Below are 20,988 nucleotides of genomic sequence, written 5' to 3' on the forward strand. Positions count from 1 at the left end.
GACGGGAGGGAATCCACTGTAGTTTGGGAAAACCCTGCCAATTGAAAACAAAAGCAATTTAAAAACAAGCCCAGCATCGGGTGTGAGTGGACCGGGAGCCTCCGTTTCCAGCCACGGGGGCACCGTCAGCCAAGGCTTTGGGCAGCGCAAGTTGGTCACTGCTGGGCCACTGTCTGTTTCACAGGCCACGCTGGGGACAAGCCCCGCACTCTGTCATTTCTCCTGGGTGAGGGCATGTGAGACACGTAGCGTCAGAGGAAACAGGAACTCAACACAAGGAACAGGCAAGAAACATGGCTGGAGCCGGAGTTCTGGCCCTTCTACCCCAGGACACCCCCCAACTCGCTGGGGCCTTTGCCCCGGACCCTCCCACCCTTGGCATCTCCACCTGCCTCCTCAGCCCAGTGGAGGAGCCCCCTGCTGCCCAGACTTGCTGTGGTCCCTTGGCACTGGGACTTCTGAGCCCTTGGGATGAGTTGACAGTGTCCACCCCGCCCAAGGCAAAGGGGGGGCGGTCTCTGTGGACGAGGGTGGGAGAACACACAGCAGTGTCAGCTGAGGGAGATGTGGGTCTTCTTGTTCTACGTGCACATATCCATTTTCTACAGTAGAAATCATCTGTCCCTGTGGACCATGGGGGGTGGGGAGGAAGCAGCTGTCCTCTCCCATCCCAGGTTCTTCAGGCCCCTCTAATAATTAAATCAACATGAGACAGGTTAACGAGAGAAAACAACCAAGTTTCATGCATATATCTGTGCATACGGGGACCCCACATACAGGAGAGGTTCAAGGGCAGACCGGGGAAATGAGGGGCATATGACATTCTGAGCTAAGGCACCTGGGGCTTCAGAGGGGAGGGTCATTGCAGGATGATAAGAAGATCAGATATCCATTCCTTCCTTTAGATAGGATAGGCCCTCCCCTATAGATAGGCCCCAAAAGTTATTTCTGGTGATAACTCTTCTTATGGGCAAGGTCCCTAATTTAAATTCTTCTAGATAGCTGGGGGTGGTGGGGGTGCAGAAGTTTCTCTAGAGCCCAAAGGGTCTGGGTTGCCTTTCACTCATAATAATCCGCATACCACCCAGGCACTTCTTGGGGGGGACTTGTCCTGAACCCCTACAGTAAATAAAGGGAAAGATAGAATTCTCATAAGAACGAGATGTGACAACGCACCCTCTCCCTCCTCCACCGTGGCCTCCTCCTGCCACTCCTGGGGCTGCTTTGTGGGTGCGGACCTCTCATCTCTTTTGTGAAGCACCAGCCGAGGAGACTCTGGCGCTCACTATGGCGGACAAAAAGCCCAAGGAAGGAGTCAGGACTGAGAACAACGATCATATTAATTTGGAGGTGGCGGGGCAGGGTGGTTCTGTGGTGCAGTTTAAGATTCAGAGGCAGCCTGGCCGGCGTGGCTCAGTGGTTGAGCGTCGACCTATGATTCTGGTCAGGGTACATGCTGGGTTGTGGGCTCGATCCCCAGTAGGGGGCATGCAGGAGGCAGCTGAACAATGATTCTCTCTCATCATTGATGTTTCTATCTCTCTCCCTCTCTGAAGTCAATGCAAATCAATAAAAACATATTTTAAAAAATTAAGAGGCATACTTCCTAGCAAACTAATGAAAGCCTATTGTGAACGACAGGGTTTGTCAACGAGGCAGATCAGATTCCGACTTGACGGGCAGCCAATCAATGAAACACTGCACAGTTGGACATGGAGGGTGAAGGTACAAGTGACGTGTTCCAGCAGCAGGCAGGAGGGGTCAGCTAACAAGGGAACCTGCTACCTGACCCCAGAACTCGGTTCCTACAGACCAAGAAGACATTCTCAGTGAGAACACCGCAATTTGGTTTCAACGCATCTGATGGCTACAGTATAGCTTTCTCTATTCTTTTGTTTTCCCCTTCCCATTCCTTTATTGGACATGAAGTAACTGATATACGTGCACAAAGCATTTGCCTTCTTTAACACTAAATGGCCCATGGTATGTTCTGATCGACATCGAACGGAGATGGGTGGGGGAAATACTGGTTCTGTGGAAACCCCTTCTTTCTCCATGCGTGGAAGCTCATTCATTCAGCTCTCATCTTTATATTCCAGTGCGTTGTTTTGCTCTCACTGTTTAACACAAGAAGAACAACATAAAAATCCTTGCACACCTTGTTTGGAGAATTTTAATGTTTTTCATTTATCATGGTAAAACCAAGAACAATTTTATAACTTTTTGTACGTAGCTGTTACATGTAGGGCAATCTGTCTTGAAGAAGAGATAAATTACTCTAAAAAGAAATGAATCCTAGAGAGTTTTCCCTTCAAGTCAAGCGTCTTGTTTAAATAAACGTCTTCATGAGTGTTTCATAGTAAAAAGCCTTGTTTTAGTACTTTTGTCGTTGATAGCACTTTTCATTACACGAGGGTCTTTGAAGCTAGCCCTCCCTGCAAAGCCCCTAAAGGTGGGCTCACCCTGCCCTGGGGCCTCCAACCCAGAGACTGGAGAGGTGGTGATTAAGGGGGCGAACAGGAGAGAGGTGATGACTCCGGGTCGAGGGGGGGAGGAGGACAGGAGGGACACTAGGGAGGTACAAATCCCAGGCCCCATGTGCACTGCCCTCCCCCTCCCAGCCGCTCCCTCCCAGAGCTGCAGATCAGCCAGTCACGCCTGCAGAGGCAAGTCCTCTGACTGCAGGGTTAAGAATGGGTGGGGTTGGGTGGCAGCAGGATGGGCCTGAGGGCAGGAGAGATGGAAGAGACCAAAGAGCTCCCGCCCTTCAGATTTCTCCCCCGGAGCAGGGCTCAGGCCACGGACAGATGGACTGATGGTCAGGCAGATGGACAGGAACCACTCTAAGGAGTGCCGTTAGGATCGAAGACATGCCAACCACACGCATGAACACACCCCATACACGTGCATGTTACAGAAACGCACCAAACATAGGCACAAACAAGCACCCACAGATTCACCCACCCCATCAGAAACAGACACCCCACACAAACAGGGGCCCCCACCCTACCCCTCCATCCATACAAAAAACAAAAGTTTTGCAAAAGAGTGTGCTAATCCTCGGCTCTATGCAATTCTCTTCATTTTTTAAAAAAAGGGGGTGACCTCTAAGTTAATTTCTCTGCCCACCCTGTACCCTTGTCATGCAACCTAGAGAAAGACTCCAGGTTCCAGGACAATGGTGGAGGTATGGGGCAGGTGGGCGGGCAGGGCCTTGGGCCCAAAGCAGGGCCTGGGTGGTGGTGGGGGGACGATGGGCTGCAGGGAAGCCAGGCAGGCCTCTCTGTGGCAGTGTGGAGAGCAGGGGCAGGAGGAGGTGCCGAGGGCAGCTGTCAGGTTGGTGGGCCCAGGGAGGTGGTGGTGGAGGGCCACGTGGGGAAGGCTGCCTCCCGAGGGCATATGGCTGGGGCCTTGCCAGGGACAAGGTCTCTAGGCTGGTTGAGAAATGAAGTCTGGGATTGTCCAGCAGGATGTGCTGGGGGTGGGGGCGCAACAGAGGTGTAGAGAGCCTTAGTGGGGTGGGGGAGGCAGGTATCCAGCTGCAGATGCTGGGGGGGGGGGGGGTCCAGGCAGGAGATGACCGGGCCAGGAAGGGAAGTGGGGGCGGAGCAGGGCGTTTAGGAGTGATCCAGTGGGTTTCACAGAAAGTTAGAAGCCAAGGGTGATGGCGCTGGGGCCTCTGTTTCCTGCAAGGCGTGGGACGAGGTCCAGGACAATGCGAGGTAGTGTAGGAGGTCCGGTATGAGGGGCTCTCTGTGGAGAGGCCTGCTGGGTGGGTGTGAGGACAGGATCCCACGCACAGCTGCCCGGAGGACGGAGCTGAGGCCGGGTCAGGAGCACCAGCCCAGGCAATGGAAACCAAGTGGACATCACTGCGGGTGGGAGGCTGGGAAGGCTCTGCTGAGGGGCAGCTGGACCATCGGGAGGGAGAGGGGCCCAGGCCCTGGGAGCAGGGGCGCACGGGTGGAGTGGGCTGGCCTTCTCAGCGACCCTCCCGGAGTCCTTCCCTCTTTGTAAAGTGGGGCGGGACCCAGCGGGACCCGCGGCCGGCGCGGTGGGGACGGCCACCTGAAGCCTCGTGGGGCACAGGGTCATCGTGGGCGGCTGCAGCAGGCGGCGGGGGGCGCAGCGCGGGGGGCGCTACCGTTCTGGGCCTGGGCCTGCCCAGGCGGCGAGGCTGGAGCCATTACCTCGCGGCTAATGCGCTCAGGGGCTGGGCAGGGGCCCAGCTTCTTCCCCCTCCACCCCTTGTCCCCCAGCGATAAACGCCTTTGTTCCAATCGCCCGTCTTCCCGCTGCCCCGCCGGATCCGGGGCCTGAGGAAGACTCCTCTGGGGGCCGCGAAAGACACCTTCCCGAGTAAAACCCGGGCCGGTGGCGTCGGTCCAGACCTCGCCCCGGGCTGGGAGCCCGGATCCCACGTGCGCCCCGCGCTGGGGCAGGACTGGCTCTCTCCGGGGCGGGGGCGCGGGTGGACCGCGCTCGCTGGGGCAGGGACGTGGGGAGAAAGCACCCCACGCTACTGCGCGGGGTGCTAGGACCCGAGGGAGCGGCCGGTCACCTCTCCGAGCCAGGGGTTTGGCCGACCGTCCCCCAGCCCCAGCTCAACCCAGCCCACCTCCTGGTTCAGCCCCAAGTCCGGGCCCTGCTTCCCGGCCTCCCCGCCCCGCCCCCTGCCCGTCCCCGCCTCGCGCCCCGCCCCGCCCCGCCCCGCCCCCTGCCCGTCCCGGTGGCGGCCGGAGCGTGAGGGCCGAGCGGGCGCACCGCCGCGGAGGGTGCGAGATCCGCTGAGCAGACCGGCCGGCCCGCAGAGCATGGCGCCGAGGTGCGGGCCGCGGGGCCGCGAGGCGGGCGGGGGCCGCGGGGTCGCACGGGCGGGCGGGGGACGCGTGCGGAGAACTAACCTGTGGCATGTCGCCCGCAGGTGGCCCGGTCTGGGGCCGCTACGGCGATGCCTCTTGGACGTGCTCCCACTTCTGGCCCTGCTGCTCCGGGGGCGCGCGGCCGCGGCGGAGCCAGGTAAGAGCTGCGGGGACTCCAGGCCGCCCGCACCCCAGCGCCGTGTGCGGGTCTGCGGCGGTGCCGGCCCCCTCACCTCCAGCCCATCTCGGGTTTGGTCCCGGGAGGCGGCCCCGGCTCTGCCCACGCGCACTGGTGGCTCGCGGGCGGCAGGCGGAGGAACGGGGTGGGGCCGCGGCTCCGAGTTCCGAGTGTCCCGCGCGGGCCATTCATTCTTCGGCTTCAGGGGTTCGCGCTGCCCCCGCCCCCGCAGGATCCAGGGAGCGGACTGGGGTGGTGCGGGCCCTCCGCGCCGTGAGTCCTTCGGCGCCAAACTTCGTGACCAAACTTGGGCCACTCCGCAGGGAAGTTGGTGCCCTCGGCGGTCCGTCCTGCCGGCCGAGGGCCACCGAGGGGCCGGGGCTGTGGCCGCGGGGACCGTTGTTCCACTCGCGGTGGCTCTGGAGGCGCCCGCGCATCCACCGCCCGGGGGCCTGTGTCGCCGTCCCTGGCTTCGTCCCCTTCCAGCTCCCGAGCGGCCTCCGTGGGTTGCGCCTCTGGGCTCCGGGGGTGACCGCGCCCCGGGGCTGGCAGGTCTCCGGGGAAGACAGTGCGGTTTGGAGTGAAACCACTTCGTTTCCAACCTGTTGAGGCAAAAGCTGCTCGGGTTCCCCAGGGCCAGCCTTTGTGCGTCGCAGGGGCCGCCCGGCTTCGGTCCCGCGGTGGCTGCGGTGTCGGGTTGCGCGCGGCCCCCTTTGATGCTGCAGAGCCTTCGGAGAACAATGCGCACAAGCCCGTTGTTGGGCTGCGCTCGCCGCTTTTCCCGCGTGCGCCGCGCACTGTGCCGAGGGCGCCGCTCCAGGCGCGCTGCCGCTCCCGCTGCCACCAGTTTCTGGGACCCGGTTCCCGACCACGCGGCTGCCAGACCCTCTTCCTGACACGCCCAACAGTGGCCCGGGAGAGGCGGTGTTGCGGGAGTGGAGGGATGCCAGACCCCAGGGGAGCCCCCGCCCCAGGGACCCCTGTGTTGCCACTGGTAGACTAGGATGTTGTGCGGAGACGTTCGTCAGCCCCCTCCTCCTGGCTCCATTGAAAACTGGAGACTGTAACTGGTCACCGCCGAAGCAACACACCTGCTTGACAGTGCTTTTGAGGGAGGAGGCACCTGACTGGAGGGAAGTCATTCTGGGGAGAGAAAAATAATATAATTTGTTAAATTGTTTCCAACCGGTTTAGGTTAACTAGCAGGGCAGACCTTTTTAAATAGTATTTTGTAAACATCTTCCAAAGGCACCTGCTCGTGGGTAGCCGATAATTTATTTACTCCAGGAGGGAATTGGGGGACGTTTGACCTTTCATGATTGAGTTCCTACTGACCCTCAGGGCCACTTGGGGGTGGTGGTGATAGTCATGGCTTCAGGGGCCTTCCCGTCAGCTTACCAAGGACCCAGACTCCTGCTGCTGGAGCAGGAATTTGTAAGCCTAAACCCTCATTTATAAGCAGGTAACAGGGAGAAAAGTAAAGACGCTGGAGGTTGGAAAATGGTGTGTGTTTGACCTCCTGTCCCACCACCAGGGCTGCAGTGGGGTTTATTGCAGAAGGGAGGAAGGAAGGCTAATGGGATGCGGCTTTCTGAACCTGGAGGTTAAAGCAGGAAGCAGGCTCGGCAGGGGGCTGTGGGCTGCCCATCCCCCACCCACCCTCCCCTGCCCCCACCCACCCCTCCTGGCAGGGAGGACACAGGTTCCATACCCAGCTGGGACTGAGTCCCCTGGAATTGGGATGATAATTGCCTCCCGCAGGTGTTACCAAAGAAGAACTAACCTGTGTGAAATCCTGACGTGGCAGGGGCTCAATTTGTTCTAGAAACCCTTAAAAATCATTCTAGGCCCAGTGTTCAGACTTGCACTTTTTTTTTTTCTGACCAAAAATGATGCACTTTTCCATGTCTCTGTCTTGCATTTGACAAAAAAAAAAAAAAAGTCTTGCTGTTTTGTGCAAGGATTGGTTCCGTGATTCTGATGCTCTGGAGGGGCATTTTGTGCATTTCCCCCACGAGGAAGCCTGGCAGAAGCAGGGGCTGAGCAGTGCTGATGACTCTGGAGGTGCAGTGTTGCACGCTCCCCCCCTCTCCCACCCCCACCGCTTTGCAGGTGGAAGTGTGTGGACTCACTGGTACTAAAATGGCCTTGGCCCCTGGGAGGTGTTTGTGAGTCAGAGTCAAGCCTGGGTGAGGCAGAGGACAGTGTCCAGCCTGGTCTCTCCCACATGTGACCTCAGCATCAGGCTCTGCCAGCTCCCCCACCCCCCATTACTTGGGGGAGCTGCTGGATTGGGCTTGTAAGACACAGCCAAGATCCGATGGCCCCGTGTTGGTGGCATCTGTCATCGTGCCCCGAGGCTGATGGGAAAGAGGTTTAGTCCCAGGCTGGCGTGTTTCTAGGTAAAGCTGTCACCAGAGCTCACCCGCTGGGGAGTCTTCAGGGTTCAGGTGTGGGACCTCTAAGATAGTTTTGAATTTCAGCAAAACTTGTTTTTCAAGGTACTCCTGTTTTCCTTTAAAAGAAGGAGAGGCAGGAAAGTCCTGAGCAAGGAAACCTAGAAGGAGCAAAACCGACTCCATCTAGAAACTGACTCCAAACAGAGTGCACGTGGGACTCTGGGAGAGCCCTGCCCCACCTGCCTTCGCGTCACCTTAAAAAATACACATGTGCACACACACAAATGTGCATGCACATAGGTGCACACGTGTACATACAAGTGCACACACACACACCCAAATGTACATGCACACATGTATGCACACACCTGCACACACATATACTTGATTTCTCTCCACCAAAGTGTCGGGTTCTCTCTTCATCCAGACTGTTGAAAGGCGTGGTTCTCTGGGCCCCTGGGAGAGCGGGAGGGGCCCTGTGTGGGGTGTCAGTCCCGCTCTGGTGTGGGCAGTTGGCACTGCCTCAGAGCAGCTCCAGGCTGCAGCCCACGTGCATCACAGGGAGAGGAGTCCCTCGATGCCCACGACTCAGCTGTCCGTCCAGAGTTGGGTGGCCCAGCTGCTTCTCAGGAGGGTGCTGCCCACCCAGCGCCAAAGGGCGCTCTGTCAGGCTCTCCGTGCTGCTGAGGTCAGGGCACACTGGGCCCCTATAAGCCTTGGCACTGGGGCGTGTGTCAGAGACCCTGGTCCACCCTGATACTGTTTCCACGAGGCAGTGAAGGAAATAGGGCAAAGCCCAGTCTTCTGATTCAGGGTGGCAGCGAGCCGCCTCATCCCGCATGGCATCAGGGCTAATAGGAAGGACCAGTCAGCTGAGAGGTAGCATCCAGGATGGGAGCTCATCAGGGGTCCGATGAGAGTGTGGCTGGAGCAAGCTGGCTTCTTTGCAGCCCTGATCGATGAGCAGCCCCCAGGCCAGGTCTGCCTCAGTGACCCCTCCCGCAAGGCCCACCTTGCAGATATGACCCTCTCCTCTCTGAGGAGGCTCTGGGTTAGCTGCTAGCTGTGGGAACCAGATGCTGCCCAGACGACAGCCCCTCCCACTAGAACACAGCTGGCTAAGCAGCAGCTGTTCCGTGCTTCAGGCACCAGCCTGGTTGAAAGTGGGCATCACAGGACCTGACACGTAAAACTCCTTGAAATTTGATGCAGTTTGTGGGGAGGGGGATACAATATTGAAAAAACTACAAGACATGTTTGGCGTGCTCATAACATTATTAATTTTGACACATTTGACAACAGTGGCCCAGAAAGACAATGAGAACAGATGGGAGAGGTACCCATGCTCTCGCCGCAGAAGCTGCCTGGCCAGGTCACGTGGTTCTCTGGACCCTAGGCCTGCCGTAGCTGATGGTTTAGGTCTGGGACCAGCCCTCTGCTAGATACCACAGGGCCCCGGCCCCTTGCTGCCCCCCTTCAGTTCAGGAAGGAGCCAGCATTTCAGCGCAGGTCTGGATCCCCCTGGGGCAACCTGTGCCTGACCCTGCTCCAAGGCTATCCGGGGCTACTCTCCCCACCCCCCACCCGCCCCCGTGAGCAGCAGGTGGTCACTTGGTAAAGCCACCCAGTGTGTATAATACATGTGCATTATGTTTTATACCACACAGTGTGTCTCCATACACCACGTGGTGTGTCTCAAAGCGCCGGGAAGCCCTCCGTGGGCAGGGTGCCTTTCTGTGCTCCCCAGCACTGCCCAGTGCTGGCAAGGGTGGGAGAGGGATGGAGGGATGCTGGCTGGCCGAGGGCATACCTAATACTTTACATTGGCGGTCTGGGCCGCTGCAGAACGGCTGTCAGAAGGAGCTTTTGATCACGGATGCGCTGAGTCAGATTCAATTTGGAGGCTGCAGGGCAGAGTGTCTGCTCCACCCGCTGCGCCTGCAGGAGCGTGTCCTGCCTGCCGGCTCCTCCGGCACAGGCAGGCCCGAGCATGGCCTTTCTGGCTGGCCTCGGTGAGAGCCCAGGAAGGAGGGCCTGTGTGCAGGCCCGCTCATCCTTCTGGAATTCCACGCTGGCCGCCGGGGTCACTCCTGGGTTGAGCTGTGATGAGGATGGGCAGGGCGGGGGCCCCCAGTGCTGGGCTGGAGTGACTGGTGGGGCTCTGGCCACTCCTGGTGTTTGGAAGACCAGGAGGCTTTGTGGTGGGCATGAGCCAGTGTGAGGTCCAGTTGGCCCAGACCCTGGCTGTGGGTCAGGGTGGACCTTTCTAGGGTGTTTCTTGGGAAGGGACGTCAGACCAGAGCCAAAGGCTGGGGACCGGGCTGGGAAGGTAGTGGCTGGGCCTGTGTGACGAACACGCTCAGCGATGGGTCGGAGTGGCAGGGCCTGGGTCTGAGCTGCAGACACCCTGTGCTGTCGATGGGTTGACTGACTGCTTTGGGTAGAGCCTGGGCTGAAAGTCGGCGATTCATTTAAATTTTTACTCTTTCAGTGTTTCCTTTCTTTGGGTCTGAAGTTCTCACTTTTACACTTTGCACTGTTCCTTTGAGTAGGCTCAGAACCCTTTGAGACCGTGCCAGGCATGGGCAGCGGAGTCTCCTGCCTGCAGAGGACCTGCTGGCATGGCCGTTCGCTATGACTGTGAGAGGCGCCCCTCTGCTTTGGAGTGCCTGGAGCTGGTGTGAGAGCAGTGCTGGGAGGGCGCATCTCAGTGTCCGTTAACCGCATTGCGCTGCCCGCCATCCAAAGTGAGCGCCCTCGCCGGTTTGGCTGAGTGGCTAGAGCGTCGACCTGTGGACTCAAGGGTCCCGGGTTCGATTCTGGTCAAGGGTTGCGGGCTCGATCCCCAGTAGGGGACGTGCAGGAGGCAGCCGATCAGTGATTTTCTCTCATCATTGATGTTTCTCTCTCTCCTTCTCCCTCCCTCTCCCTTCCTTTCTGAAATCAATAAAAATATATTTTTTAAAAAAGAAGTGTGTTCCTGGGAGCACGCAGCTGGAGAAGTGCAGCTGGTTCAGCTGCTCGGTGGCTGGAGGCTGGATGGCCTCTGCCAGGCCCCGAATCCACACGCCTCTCGGCCCCAGGGCGAAGGGAGAGCTTTCTCCACGCGAACATTTAGACACCAGGGGACTGCATGTTGGGAGGAATCAGGTGGTACACGTGGATGCTGCTGCTTTGACCCTGTGAGCGCAAGAGTGGCCCTGCCCTGTGCTGTGTGTGTGTGTGTGGGGGGGGGGGGCGTGGGTATGAGAAGATAGGATGTGACACCCCAGGACCCTCGACAGGCCGGCCAGCCAGCAGAGACCCAGCCCCCCAGGGGGCCTGGTGCAGGGTGGGCTTGGGAGAGGAGGGAGACCATCTGAGACTCTCTTCTCTGAGGTCCCTTTGCCTCTTGACCCCATGGAGGCAATGCCTGTGACCTCTTCCAAGCTGGGGCTGAAGTGGGCCGGTGTCGGGCCAGCATTGCTGGAAGGCCTTACCGTCGGCTCCTGGCTGGTCCAGGGCTGGGACATGAGGGTGAGGCCTGGCTGGTTTCCCTGCTGGGTCCCATAGGGTGAGTCCCGTCGTGTAACCGCTTTGTCTCTCTGGCCATTGACCTGTTGCCTGTGTGCATGATGGTGCAAGGTGCCCTGCCCGCCCCAAAGAACAGGAGGGAGACCACCGAGTTCCCCCCGTGGGGGTCCTGCGATGAGCCAAGGATGAGGAAGGCGGTGCAGATCGATTCCTGCCGGGCGGGCAAAGTGCGTCCATGGTGGGGTCTGGGTTTCCCTGAGTGCTTTGAGTCCTCACGCTCCTAACCTCGGGAGCCCCCGCAGCCAGCGTTGGGGCTGAGTGTGGGGGGCTGTGGATGGGGACTTCAGGGAACACCCCTCCAGCTGGGCTTGTTAATTTACACTTGGCTCTCCCTGATCTGGGCACTACCACTTGGAACATCTTGCTGATTTGACAGGTGGAAAACACTTTTTAAAGTGTTTTATTTTGTGTTTTCGCTCATTAGTGAGGGTGATGTTCTAATGTGTTCACTGGTCATTGAGGTTCTCCCTGGCCCTCACGTCCACTCTGGGTCTTTCCTCGAGGATTTCCGTCTGCTCGTGGTATCATCTCTGCAGTGGCAGGTTTTCCATATTTTTCGAGTTTGTGAGCAGCCTTCCACAGGGGATGTGGTACTTCCTAAAGCATTAGAGTTGTTTTGTTTTGTTTTTTTTCTCTTTAACCTTTATGGCCTGTCTCTCTAGAGGGGACACACAGGTGATGAGCATGGCTCAGGGACCACGGCTGGGTTTGTTGTATTGCAGGGATGATGAGGGGTAGTGAGGATTCCGTGAGCGAAGGTGTGCAAGGCTGGTGAGCAGTGCATGTCGGGGGGGGGGGGCACACACTACATGTCAGCTGTGATCTTTTTTCTTTTTAAATGTGTTTTTATTGATTTTAAAGAGAGAGGAAGGGAGAGGGAGAGATAGAAACATCGATGAGGGCGGAACATCAGTTGGCTGCCTCCTGCACACCCCCGACTGGGGATTGAGCCCGAAACCCTGTCTCTGCTCTGTGAATGGGGAGGATGGTGGTTCCTCCCAGGCTTAACCGTAGGGACCCCACACTGCCTGTTGGCTTCCTGGGATGTGGCTTTCTGGGGTGCATTCTGACCACCCCTCACTGGGCTCTGAGGACACACGATGGGGAAGGCTCTCACCCAGCCATCAGGGCAGGGCCCGTGTGCGCTGTGAGCTGGAAATGGGTTCACGTGACCGGCACGTGGCTGTGGGCTGTGCCCGCTGCGACCGTCATACATGGGACGGAGCCCACTAGCTCCCGTCACCGAGTCCTCCAGGTGTCCTGGGCCGCGCAGCCGCATGGCCACGCCCACCCCACACACTGCCGGGATCCGGGGAGCACACACCTGCCTCTGCTTGTTGGGTCTGGTTACTGGGCTGCTGTGCTTTTAAACATAAAATCTCCCGTTGAGATTCCACGAGGCTGTCGGGAGACACCTGAGAAGTCGGGCCTCTTGTCCTCCCTGATTGGGTGGGGAGCCGTCCGGCAAACAGGCTTGTCCGTGGCCTGCGGTTTGTAAATCTGGACGGAGCCTGATGTGCCGCCGTCAGGGACAGCTCAGAGGACAGCCTTCAGCTTCCTTCCTGTCACCTGTCCCATCGACTTCCAACCAGAAAGAAGGAAAGGTGACATTAATCCCTACCTGCGGGGCCCTCTTCACCTATCCCTGGGTGTCCAAACGGCTGCCTCTCCTCCACGGCCCCCAGGCTCCATCCCCAGGGGCCCCGGCTCAGACACCTTTCTCCCCTCACGTGCATTCTCAGGGTTTTAAAATGGCAGGTTTGTCCTGGCTGGGTGCTGCTCAGTGGTTAGAGCACCGGATTGTGCACTGAAGGGTTGAGGGTTTGATTCCTGGTCAAGGGTTTCGGGTGTGCAGGGCACGAGGGGATGGGTGCTGTGAGCCCTCGGCCATCGGAGGCTGCGATGGCCTCTGTTGTCTGGATGGTGAGTGGGAACGGGGTGCCAGGCTGGCTGACTTAGGAAAATGGCCGAGCTGGCCGCATGCAGGAGGCTGTGCTCCCGAGGCTTTTTAAGTTACATCTGTCCTTTGCCTCCATAGAGTGGACATTTTTAACCTGTTTTTGGTGCGGGGACCTTTTCTGAGCTCATGCCTTTAGCAGAAGCAGAGGACATCCTGGCGAGGGGGCAGGAGCTCAGCTTGGTCCTGTGGGCAAGGAGGGCAGCGCAGTGCAGGGGCTGCGTGCGTGTGTGTGTGTGTGTGTGTGTGTGTGTGTGTGTGTGGAGGGGGGAGGTTGGGAACTGGCAGCTGCCCAGGGGCTTTCTGGGTACAGGTAGCTCTTATTCCTACCCCCCCACTTCCTGGGCCCGTCTTGGGTCAGCAGCACCAGGGCTGGCCCAGCAGGACAGGCCAGAGGACTGGGGCGGGGCCATGGGGAACCCGGGGGTCCTTTGCGAAATAGGCCTTCTGGGCCTGAGGGGCCTCGGGGAGGGCAGGTGTGAAGCTCCGCCTCAGAGTCTTGGGGTGGGGGGGGGCAGGGCGGCATTTCTCTGCTTAGAAGCAGAAATCCAGGGCTGCAGGACAGGCCTGGTGATTCTGGGCCACGCGACCCCCTCCTGCATCCCCCTCCTTCGTAGTCTGGTCACCCTGGCTGCCCAATGGCCCAGCCAGCAGGTTTAAGTACCAATGACTTGGGCTGTTAAATCTCACTGGTGAGCAGAGGAGTTGGACGGCAGTGCTGTAGCCCACCCCGCCCTCCAAGGACAGCCACACCCTGTGCCACTGGCACCATCGTCACCAGAACTTGAAGCCGTGCAGAACTTTAACCAGAGAGAAGGTGGCTCTGGGTGGAGGACACCTCAAAACGCCATCACCGTCCTGGGCCCGTAGCACGGTGGAGGTCAGGGCGGCTGGTCCCCAGGACAGGTGGGACCCCTCAGAGCCTTCGCTGAGCCCCGTGCTGAGGGAAGGGATCTGGTCCACCAGGTTCTGTTGTGCAGTTCTCATGATTTTTAATTTTATTTGTGAAATTATGCACGTCAAGCAGGAAAGCACATCGTGTCTGAAACAGCACAGGACGCACGGCCCCTCTGCCTCCCCGGAGGTCACCCTCCACACCCAGCTCACAGCTCCAGACTTCAGATACTCCGCCGGGGGGCTGGGCTCACGGGGCTCTGAGAAGCTGTTTAGATGCTTTTATGGGTGGAAAGAAAAATGAGAGATCAGCTTCCGGAGAAAAAATGAAATTGGACACAAATAGCACAGCCCTGGGCTAGGCCACAGGTGGGGACAGGTTCTCTGTGTTTAGGCACCCACAGACCCCGGGCCTACTGGAGTCCCACACTGGCCCCTGGGCAGGAGGTGATGGAGGGAGCCACTGGGGCACACGGAGCCCCTGGCACCCCAGCCTGCAGGGAGCATGGGCAGCACAGAGTTAATGGGCGCCTCCCCGCGGGCGTGAGGGGCACTGGGAAGCCAGGATCTGGGAGTTCTTTCATCGCCAATTGCCAATTGAAGACGGGTCGTCCCCTGGGATGAAAGCCCCTTTGTGCCCAGCCTGGGCGCAGCTTGAAGTCCTGGGCCGGCTCTCACGCACCCCCAGAGCAGGTAGTGGATGGCCCTCGCGCTGCAGGAATGTCCCCAGGAGGCACCGCAAACAACCTCCTCCTTTATTCGTGCTATCAGCTCACGATGCCTGACGATTTGGGTCCCAATTATATCTAGAGAAGGAGGGGAAAGGTCGTGCTGTCTAGACACTAATCCAGCGCGATTCCGTTTCTTCCTGGGCCTGTCTCCTGGCAACAGGATTATGGCAGGCGGGGGGCTGGCATTCCCCAGGCCCTGTGAGAGTGGGGGCCCCACTCCTCCTGCTCTCCGGAACCTTCTGGGGCCAGCAGTGGGGTGTGGGCAGGGAAGGCTGCATGGAGAAGGCCTTTGCTGCTCTTAGGCTGGTCACCAAGGGACCCTGGGCTGGGCTGGGGTCAGGGAGGCCTTGCAGTGAGGGGAGCCCCGGTGGGGTTTGCTGGAAGCTGTGTGTGCTGAGTGTCCTGCTCCCCAGCCCAGTTCCATCAGCCCTGCCACATGTGCCTGCCTTCTGCCGGGAAGGGCACTTGGCTAGTGCCCCGTCTGAGCTCCTTACCCTTGTGCCTCTCCCGCCCCCCCCCTCCCCCCCCGTCCAAGTTGGAAGACGCCAGCCCTTGCAGCTCCAGACGGGCTCCCACAGGGTCCCCAGTGGCATCTACACTGGTTCCTACTGTGTTAGGTTAGTTGCTGCCTGGGGTACCCTGCTTAGCACCTTCTGGGCTTCTGCTGGGCAGACGGTGTCCTGGAAGCATTTGCAGCTTTTGCCAAAAATTTAATCCTGTGCAGAGAGCGCTTACAGTTCCCTGCAAAGGGACCTGGGAGGCAGAGCTGCCCTCCAGCCGGGAGGAGCAGTAGGGGGTGATGGTCACAGGGGTTGTAGCAATTGGAGGGCGGGGGGAGGGTCCAGTGAGTGGAAGCTGGGAGTCAATTAGTAACAGGGCTCCCCATTTCTCTCTAGCCTGGCAGACAGCTCCAGGTGGCCTGCAGGGCCTTCTCTGTCAAGGCTGTTTTAGGGAGGCATCAGTCAGGGCCCCTTATACTCCCTTGTGTCCTGGCTCTGTCACGTGCCCCCATGCAGCCCTGGGGGAGGCCTGAGGTTGGGGGTGCAGAATGTGGCTGAGCACATGGCCCCCCTCCCTCCTGAAAGCAAGGGGGTGGTGCCCCTCCCCCCTGTGGGGTTTGGGCTACCGCTCTGCCTGCCTGCCAGACAGACCCCTCTGCCTTAGGGATGGAATCATTGGTAGTTAGCAAACAAGAAGGTGGGTTCTTCTCTCCTTGCCTGTCCTGCTCTTCATCGGATGGGGAAACGTCTGCCTCTCACAGGCCCTTCTCTGCCTCCCGCCTGCGTGAGACGTAAGGGCCAGCAGGTACACGAACTTAGGTCATTTCAAGGTCGGCCATGCACCCGTGGTGCCTTCCTGATAGGGAGACCCTCACTCCTGCGAGCTCCCAGGAATTGGGGACGATGGGGGAGCTGGGGGGTCCTTTTAGATCTTGACACCAAGGCCAGGGACCAGCTTTAGGGGAGACAAAGTATACCACATGAGTGTTTTCCACAGGGTCCTCCTGGGGATGGCTGAGCCTTTGGGGTCTCCAAGCACTCGCACCGACTACATGTGCAGGAGCCCCTGGCCCTCAACTTGGGGCCACTGCTCCCTTTATTCCCACAGTTTGGTGGTGGTCCCCCCACCCCCATCCCAGTATGCTCACACACACTCACAGACACAGCCATGCTCACACATGCTGACATACACATGCCCTCACACACAGACACACACTTAACATAAGCCAACCTTGAGGCTTAACTGGAGTGGAACCTGCACCCCAGGAATTGGCTCAGAGGCCACACTGCGCATCCCCTCTATCCCCCTGCACGCTCCCCTCCCTCCTGAACTCAGCTTCCTCCCATGCTCTTCAGCTCCCCCAAAACCCCCTCATCCCAGACGACACCCCCCACCCCTGCTCTTGACCTCACTGTCCTTGGAGGTGCTGTTGCTGCTGGGAGCCCAGGCAGGGATTTCTTCGCTGGTCACTGGTCCCACCTAGATGGAAGAGACTACAGACCACCCCCCAACCCCTCCCCAAACTCCCTTTCCGCCTCTCTGCCGCCTGGGAAAGACACTGTGGGTGGTGGTCCAAGGGGCACTGGGGGACCTATCCCTAGGGGACCCCCTACCGTTTGAAACTCTGATTTGAAATTGCACTGGCTTCACGAACCATTACGCTGCCTGGCAAACCCCTCCACCTGGACCTGGCACCTGCACCCTCTGCTCCAGGTGCTGACCTTTGCCCTGCCTGCCTGGTGCCCTGGGCATCAGTGCCCTGGCTGAGTCCTCCCAACAGGACGGGGCCACCTTCCCAGGCAGGGCCTGCAGCCTCCTGGTACCTGGTGTGCCAGGCACACAGCAGGGGCTCAATAAATGCTTCCCAACGGATGGATGGAGGGACTTTTGAATGAGGGTTTTATGAAAAGCTCACGAATTAGGACAGAGGTGTCCTTGGTTCCTTGCTCTAAGTGCGTGTCTGAGGGGCGCAGGCCACGGCGTCAGTGGCAGGTAGGCGGGATGCAGAGGCATTCCCGCACCTCCAGGTCACGAGGGTCTCCCGGGTGGTTCTGAAAGTGGTTGCTATGGAGCTGCAGGAATACAAAGGGGATGTGGGAAGCCGGGCAGAGAGACCTTCACCATTTGGCCTGGCCCCTCTCGACAGCTGCCGGTGGATGCTAGTCACCAGCTGGCCGTGATGGTCATGAAGCTGGAGGCCAGGTGGGGGCAGGAAGGGCTGACACACGTCTCAGGGCGCCGTGAATGCTCACGGGCCAAGCGAGAGCCAGCGTTGTCCTTCCTGGGAGGCGGCTGTCCTGTGGGGAGTCCTCCGCCCTGGGGGCAGTCCTACAAGGCCCAAGAGGCTGTAGGTGTCCTTGCTTGTGACCGGCTGTCATCGCGGCCTTCCTGTCTCTGTAGGAGCTCGGGTTGGGAAGCCCCGTCACTAAGCTCGGGATTGAGAGTGATGTCACCCAGGTCCTGGAAACTTGACGAGTCATGCCTCCTCGTGTGTGTGTGTGTGTGTGTGTGTGTGTGTGTGCCTTAGAGTTTGTCACCTCCCCTTTTCCTCCCAGAATGTGGTCAGGTGACTTGGAGAGAGAAAGATGTGGGAGCTGCCGCCCGCTGGGAGTTTCCCAGGTGGGTACAGGACCACAGGCGGTCAAGTCCAAGTGCACAGACCGGCCTGGGTGACTAGGGTGCGTGTGCTCACCTGACTCCATTCAGGACAGTGGGCCAGCCTCATCCTCTGAGATCTTGTCTCCGCAGGGTCAGCCCAGGGCAGCACTTTCTCCCTGTTCCTGCTGCGGGGCCCGGGCCGTGAGTCACCAGGTTGATGCTGAGGTAGTTCGCTTAGACTTGAACAAACATTTAAGTGGCCAGATCTCTCTCTCTCTCTCTCACACACACACACACACACACACACACACACACACACCAGTTTTTTGGAAGAATGACTTCGTTTTCACCCCAATGATTGTCATGTCCTCCTGCAGTGTTAGGGGGTCCCAGGGCGGCTGGGGCCGTGGGAAGACCCCAGGCCTCAGGAGTTGCTGAGACTCACTCGGGGTCCCGGTGGTGGAAGGCGCTTCCAGTGACAGGGCCTCCCTCCGCTCACTGGCAGCCCCAAGCGGCATCCCATCCCCTCCTCCCACCCGCAGGCGCTGGCCGGGGATGCTGCTTAGTGAGGGTGTGGGTCGGACGCCGCCTCCTCCTGGGCAGGCCCCCTCCTGCCCCTGGCCCATCAGCCTGACCTCACTGCCTGCGTGTCAGGGCACCGCCGTCCTCCCCGGTGGGAGGCTCTGGGCGGCCGCCAGAGCTGCGGGCCTCTGCGCCGAGGTTGGGCTCCGTTATTGACGTGTGGACGAAATTGGCTCTGGTCCGCTGGACCCGTGGTTTGGGGTCTCCGCTCCTCTGCTGGGCAGTGGGGTCCCACGGGACCTGAGTAGCCAGCGCTGTTAGCTGCCCCGAGTCCTACCGGCTCCGGGTTCTGATTCCTGCGCTCAGTAGACGGTTGGCTCTGACTTCTTGGCAGTCAGCTCGGGGAGCGCGGGGCCTGCTGCTGCTGCTTCGGGGCTGACGGAGCAAGGTGAGGCCTCGGGATCGGGCTCAGGAATTTGGACTGGCACCTGAGCCATGAGCTCAGGTCTGACTAACCGCTCTGACTAAGGAGGAGCCGAGCAGCTGTGACTCACAGCCCTGGGGCTCCAGTGGCTCCAGCTCCTCCACAGCGAAGGCTGCTTCCCAGCTGCTTCCTGGCAGCTTCTCCGAGTCCTGCAGGGTGGCTGTGCTCGTGTCCCCTCCCCTGTGCAGCCCTCCTGCTGCCCTTCCTGTCCCTCTGTGAGCACCCCTTGCCGTGCTGCATGGGATCAGGGCCCAGGTGCCCTCGGGGCGTGAGCAGTGAGTGGGTGAGCGAGGCTGTTCACCTCCGATGTGCTGCATGGGGGGCCACCACCCTCAGCCCACTGGGTGCAGGTGGTGACTGGTTGGGTGTGACCAGGGCTGGGGACTGGAGGTCCGGAGACTCCGGGATATGAGGGGGCCGTTTTCATGTGCATACGGTGCTCCCTCTCCTTGGGTGGGGAACAATCGGATTCCTTTTCATTGGAGTGAAGTTCACACAGCAAAACATTCACTTCAAGATAGTGAACCATTCAGTGGCCTTTAGGACATTCACAAGGTTATCCACCCATCCCTATCTCTAGTTGCAGAACTGTCTCAGCTCCGAAACACTGCCTGTTATCAGTCAGCCCCTCCCTCCCCTCCCCCAGCGCCTGGCAGCCACTGATTTGCCCACATGGGATCCTACCCTGTGTGTCCTTCCGGGTCTGGCTTCTGTCACTGAGCATCATGTGTCCATCCATACTACAGCCTGTCAGTGCTTCACTCTTTTTCCTGGCTGCATAATACTCCACTGTAAATTCTTTAACTTTTGCCCTAGCTGGTGTGGCTCCGTGGATAGAGCGTAGGCCTTCGGGTTGAAGGGGCCTGGGTTTGATTCCGGTCAAGGGCACGTACCTCGGTTGCAGGCTTCTCCTCAGCCCAGGCCCTGGTCAGGGCGCGTGTAGAAGGGAACCAATTGATGTATTTCTCTGTCTTTCCCTCTCTCTCCCACTCTCTCTAAAAATCAATGGAAAAATATCCTCGAGAGAGGATTAAAAAATAATAATAAAATAAAATCTTTAACTTTTAAAATAACTTTTTAAAAATATGTTTTTTCAATTGATTTTTTGGAGACAGGAAGGGAGAGAGATAGAAACATCAATGAGAGAGAAACATCCTGCATGCCCCCCCGCAGGGCACGCTGGCAGCCTGGGCGTGTGCCCTGACCGGGAATTGAACCTCTTGGTCCTGGGTTGATGCTCAAAATGCTGAGCTGCACCGGCCGGGCTAAAACAATTTTTATGTAAAGGGAACTGGGGCTGTGGCTGTGGCTGTGGACTGGGGCTGTGGCTTTTGAGCAGGTGACCCAGGCAGGACCCCGGGCAGGCGGAGGGGAAGCAGGCGCTCCCTGGGCTGCGGGCCATTCTGCGGGTTACTCAGTGGCTGCCTAATTGGGGTTCTGAGCAGACACAGTCCTGCTGGGCCCGTTTGCCCGTCTCTGCTGCTGCTTCGGCATCCTTTGTGAGTTGGTCACGGCTGCCATGTGACCCTCAGCTGCGGGTCCCCCGCGGTCCGCTCCTGGCTGCCTTGCTCCTCCTCCTACGCCGATGCGGGGGCGGGGGGGGGCAGAATGTGTGTCCAAGGCGTGGGGGTTGGGCCCTGGGGGTCTTGGTGGTGTCCCTGCTTGTGCTGCAACTCTGTGGTGGGTCCCTTTGCCCCCCGGCAGGGCAGGCTGCTTGAAAGGATTAACATGGCAGGAAGGGGGGCCTCCCGACACCCCGAGGCCCTCAGCCACCTGCCTGGTTGCCGGGGAGGGGGTTCCAGGTGGGGCGCCTCCGCCTCTCCCCAGAGGAGGGGCTGGGCCCACCCAGGGCAGGCGCAGGGTCACTCTTGGTGACCCTGGGTCCAGTTACAAAGGCGGGCAGAGAACGTGGGTGGCTGCCTAAGCCGATGGAAACCCAAGAATGTGGAGAGGGCTGGCCCTGGGCTCAGGTCTCGTGGTCCTCGGGTGATTGCTTTCATTTTTAGGCAGAGACCCCCCCCCCGGGGGGGCCTTCTGTGGCCGGGCAGATTTCGGGCAGAAGCCCCCGGCCCCCGCCTTTCATCAGCAGGCCCTTAGCAGGGACGGGCCAGCCCAGGAAGCGGGGGTCGCGAGGCCCCACCAGGACGGTCACGCCACGGTCACCTCGCACACATGGCAGGTCTGCGGGTGGCGCAGGCCCGAGGCAGGGGACCAGGGGGAACCGACAGGAACGTGGGGGGAATGGGCACGCCCGCAGTCTGCTGTCCAGCGGCGCCTGGTCATTTGTCT

At 59.4% G+C, this 20,988-nt stretch overlaps 1 protein-coding gene and 1 pseudogene across 2 annotated transcripts in view; both read left to right on the forward strand.

Moving 5' to 3' along the window:
- Window positions 1-1,287: 1,287 nt before the first annotated feature.
- On the forward strand, window positions 1,288-1,769 carry LOC307097260 (small ubiquitin-related modifier 2-like; annotated as a pseudogene). The gene is made up of 2 exons: window positions 1,288-1,406; window positions 1,611-1,769. The product of its transcript is annotated as a small ubiquitin-related modifier 2-like (transcript).
- A 2,910-nt stretch (window positions 1,770-4,679) lies between these two features.
- The window catches only part of COL18A1 (collagen type XVIII alpha 1 chain), an 82,215-nt gene continuing 65,906 nt past the window's right edge, over window positions 4,680-20,988 (forward strand). Inside the window, exons 1-2 of the mRNA XM_079766358.1 lie at window positions 4,680-4,825; window positions 4,925-5,019. Of these exons, the coding sequence (XP_079622484.1) occupies window positions 4,815-4,825; window positions 4,925-5,019 (106 nt within the window). The 5' untranslated portion in view covers window positions 4,680-4,814. The remainder of the gene's footprint in view (window positions 4,826-4,924; window positions 5,020-20,988) is intronic.

This window comes from Cnephaeus nilssonii, assembly GCF_951640355.1.
Source record: "Cnephaeus nilssonii genome assembly, chromosome: 3".
In the NCBI taxonomy this organism is placed as follows: Eukaryota; Metazoa; Chordata; class Mammalia; order Chiroptera; family Vespertilionidae; genus Cnephaeus; species Cnephaeus nilssonii.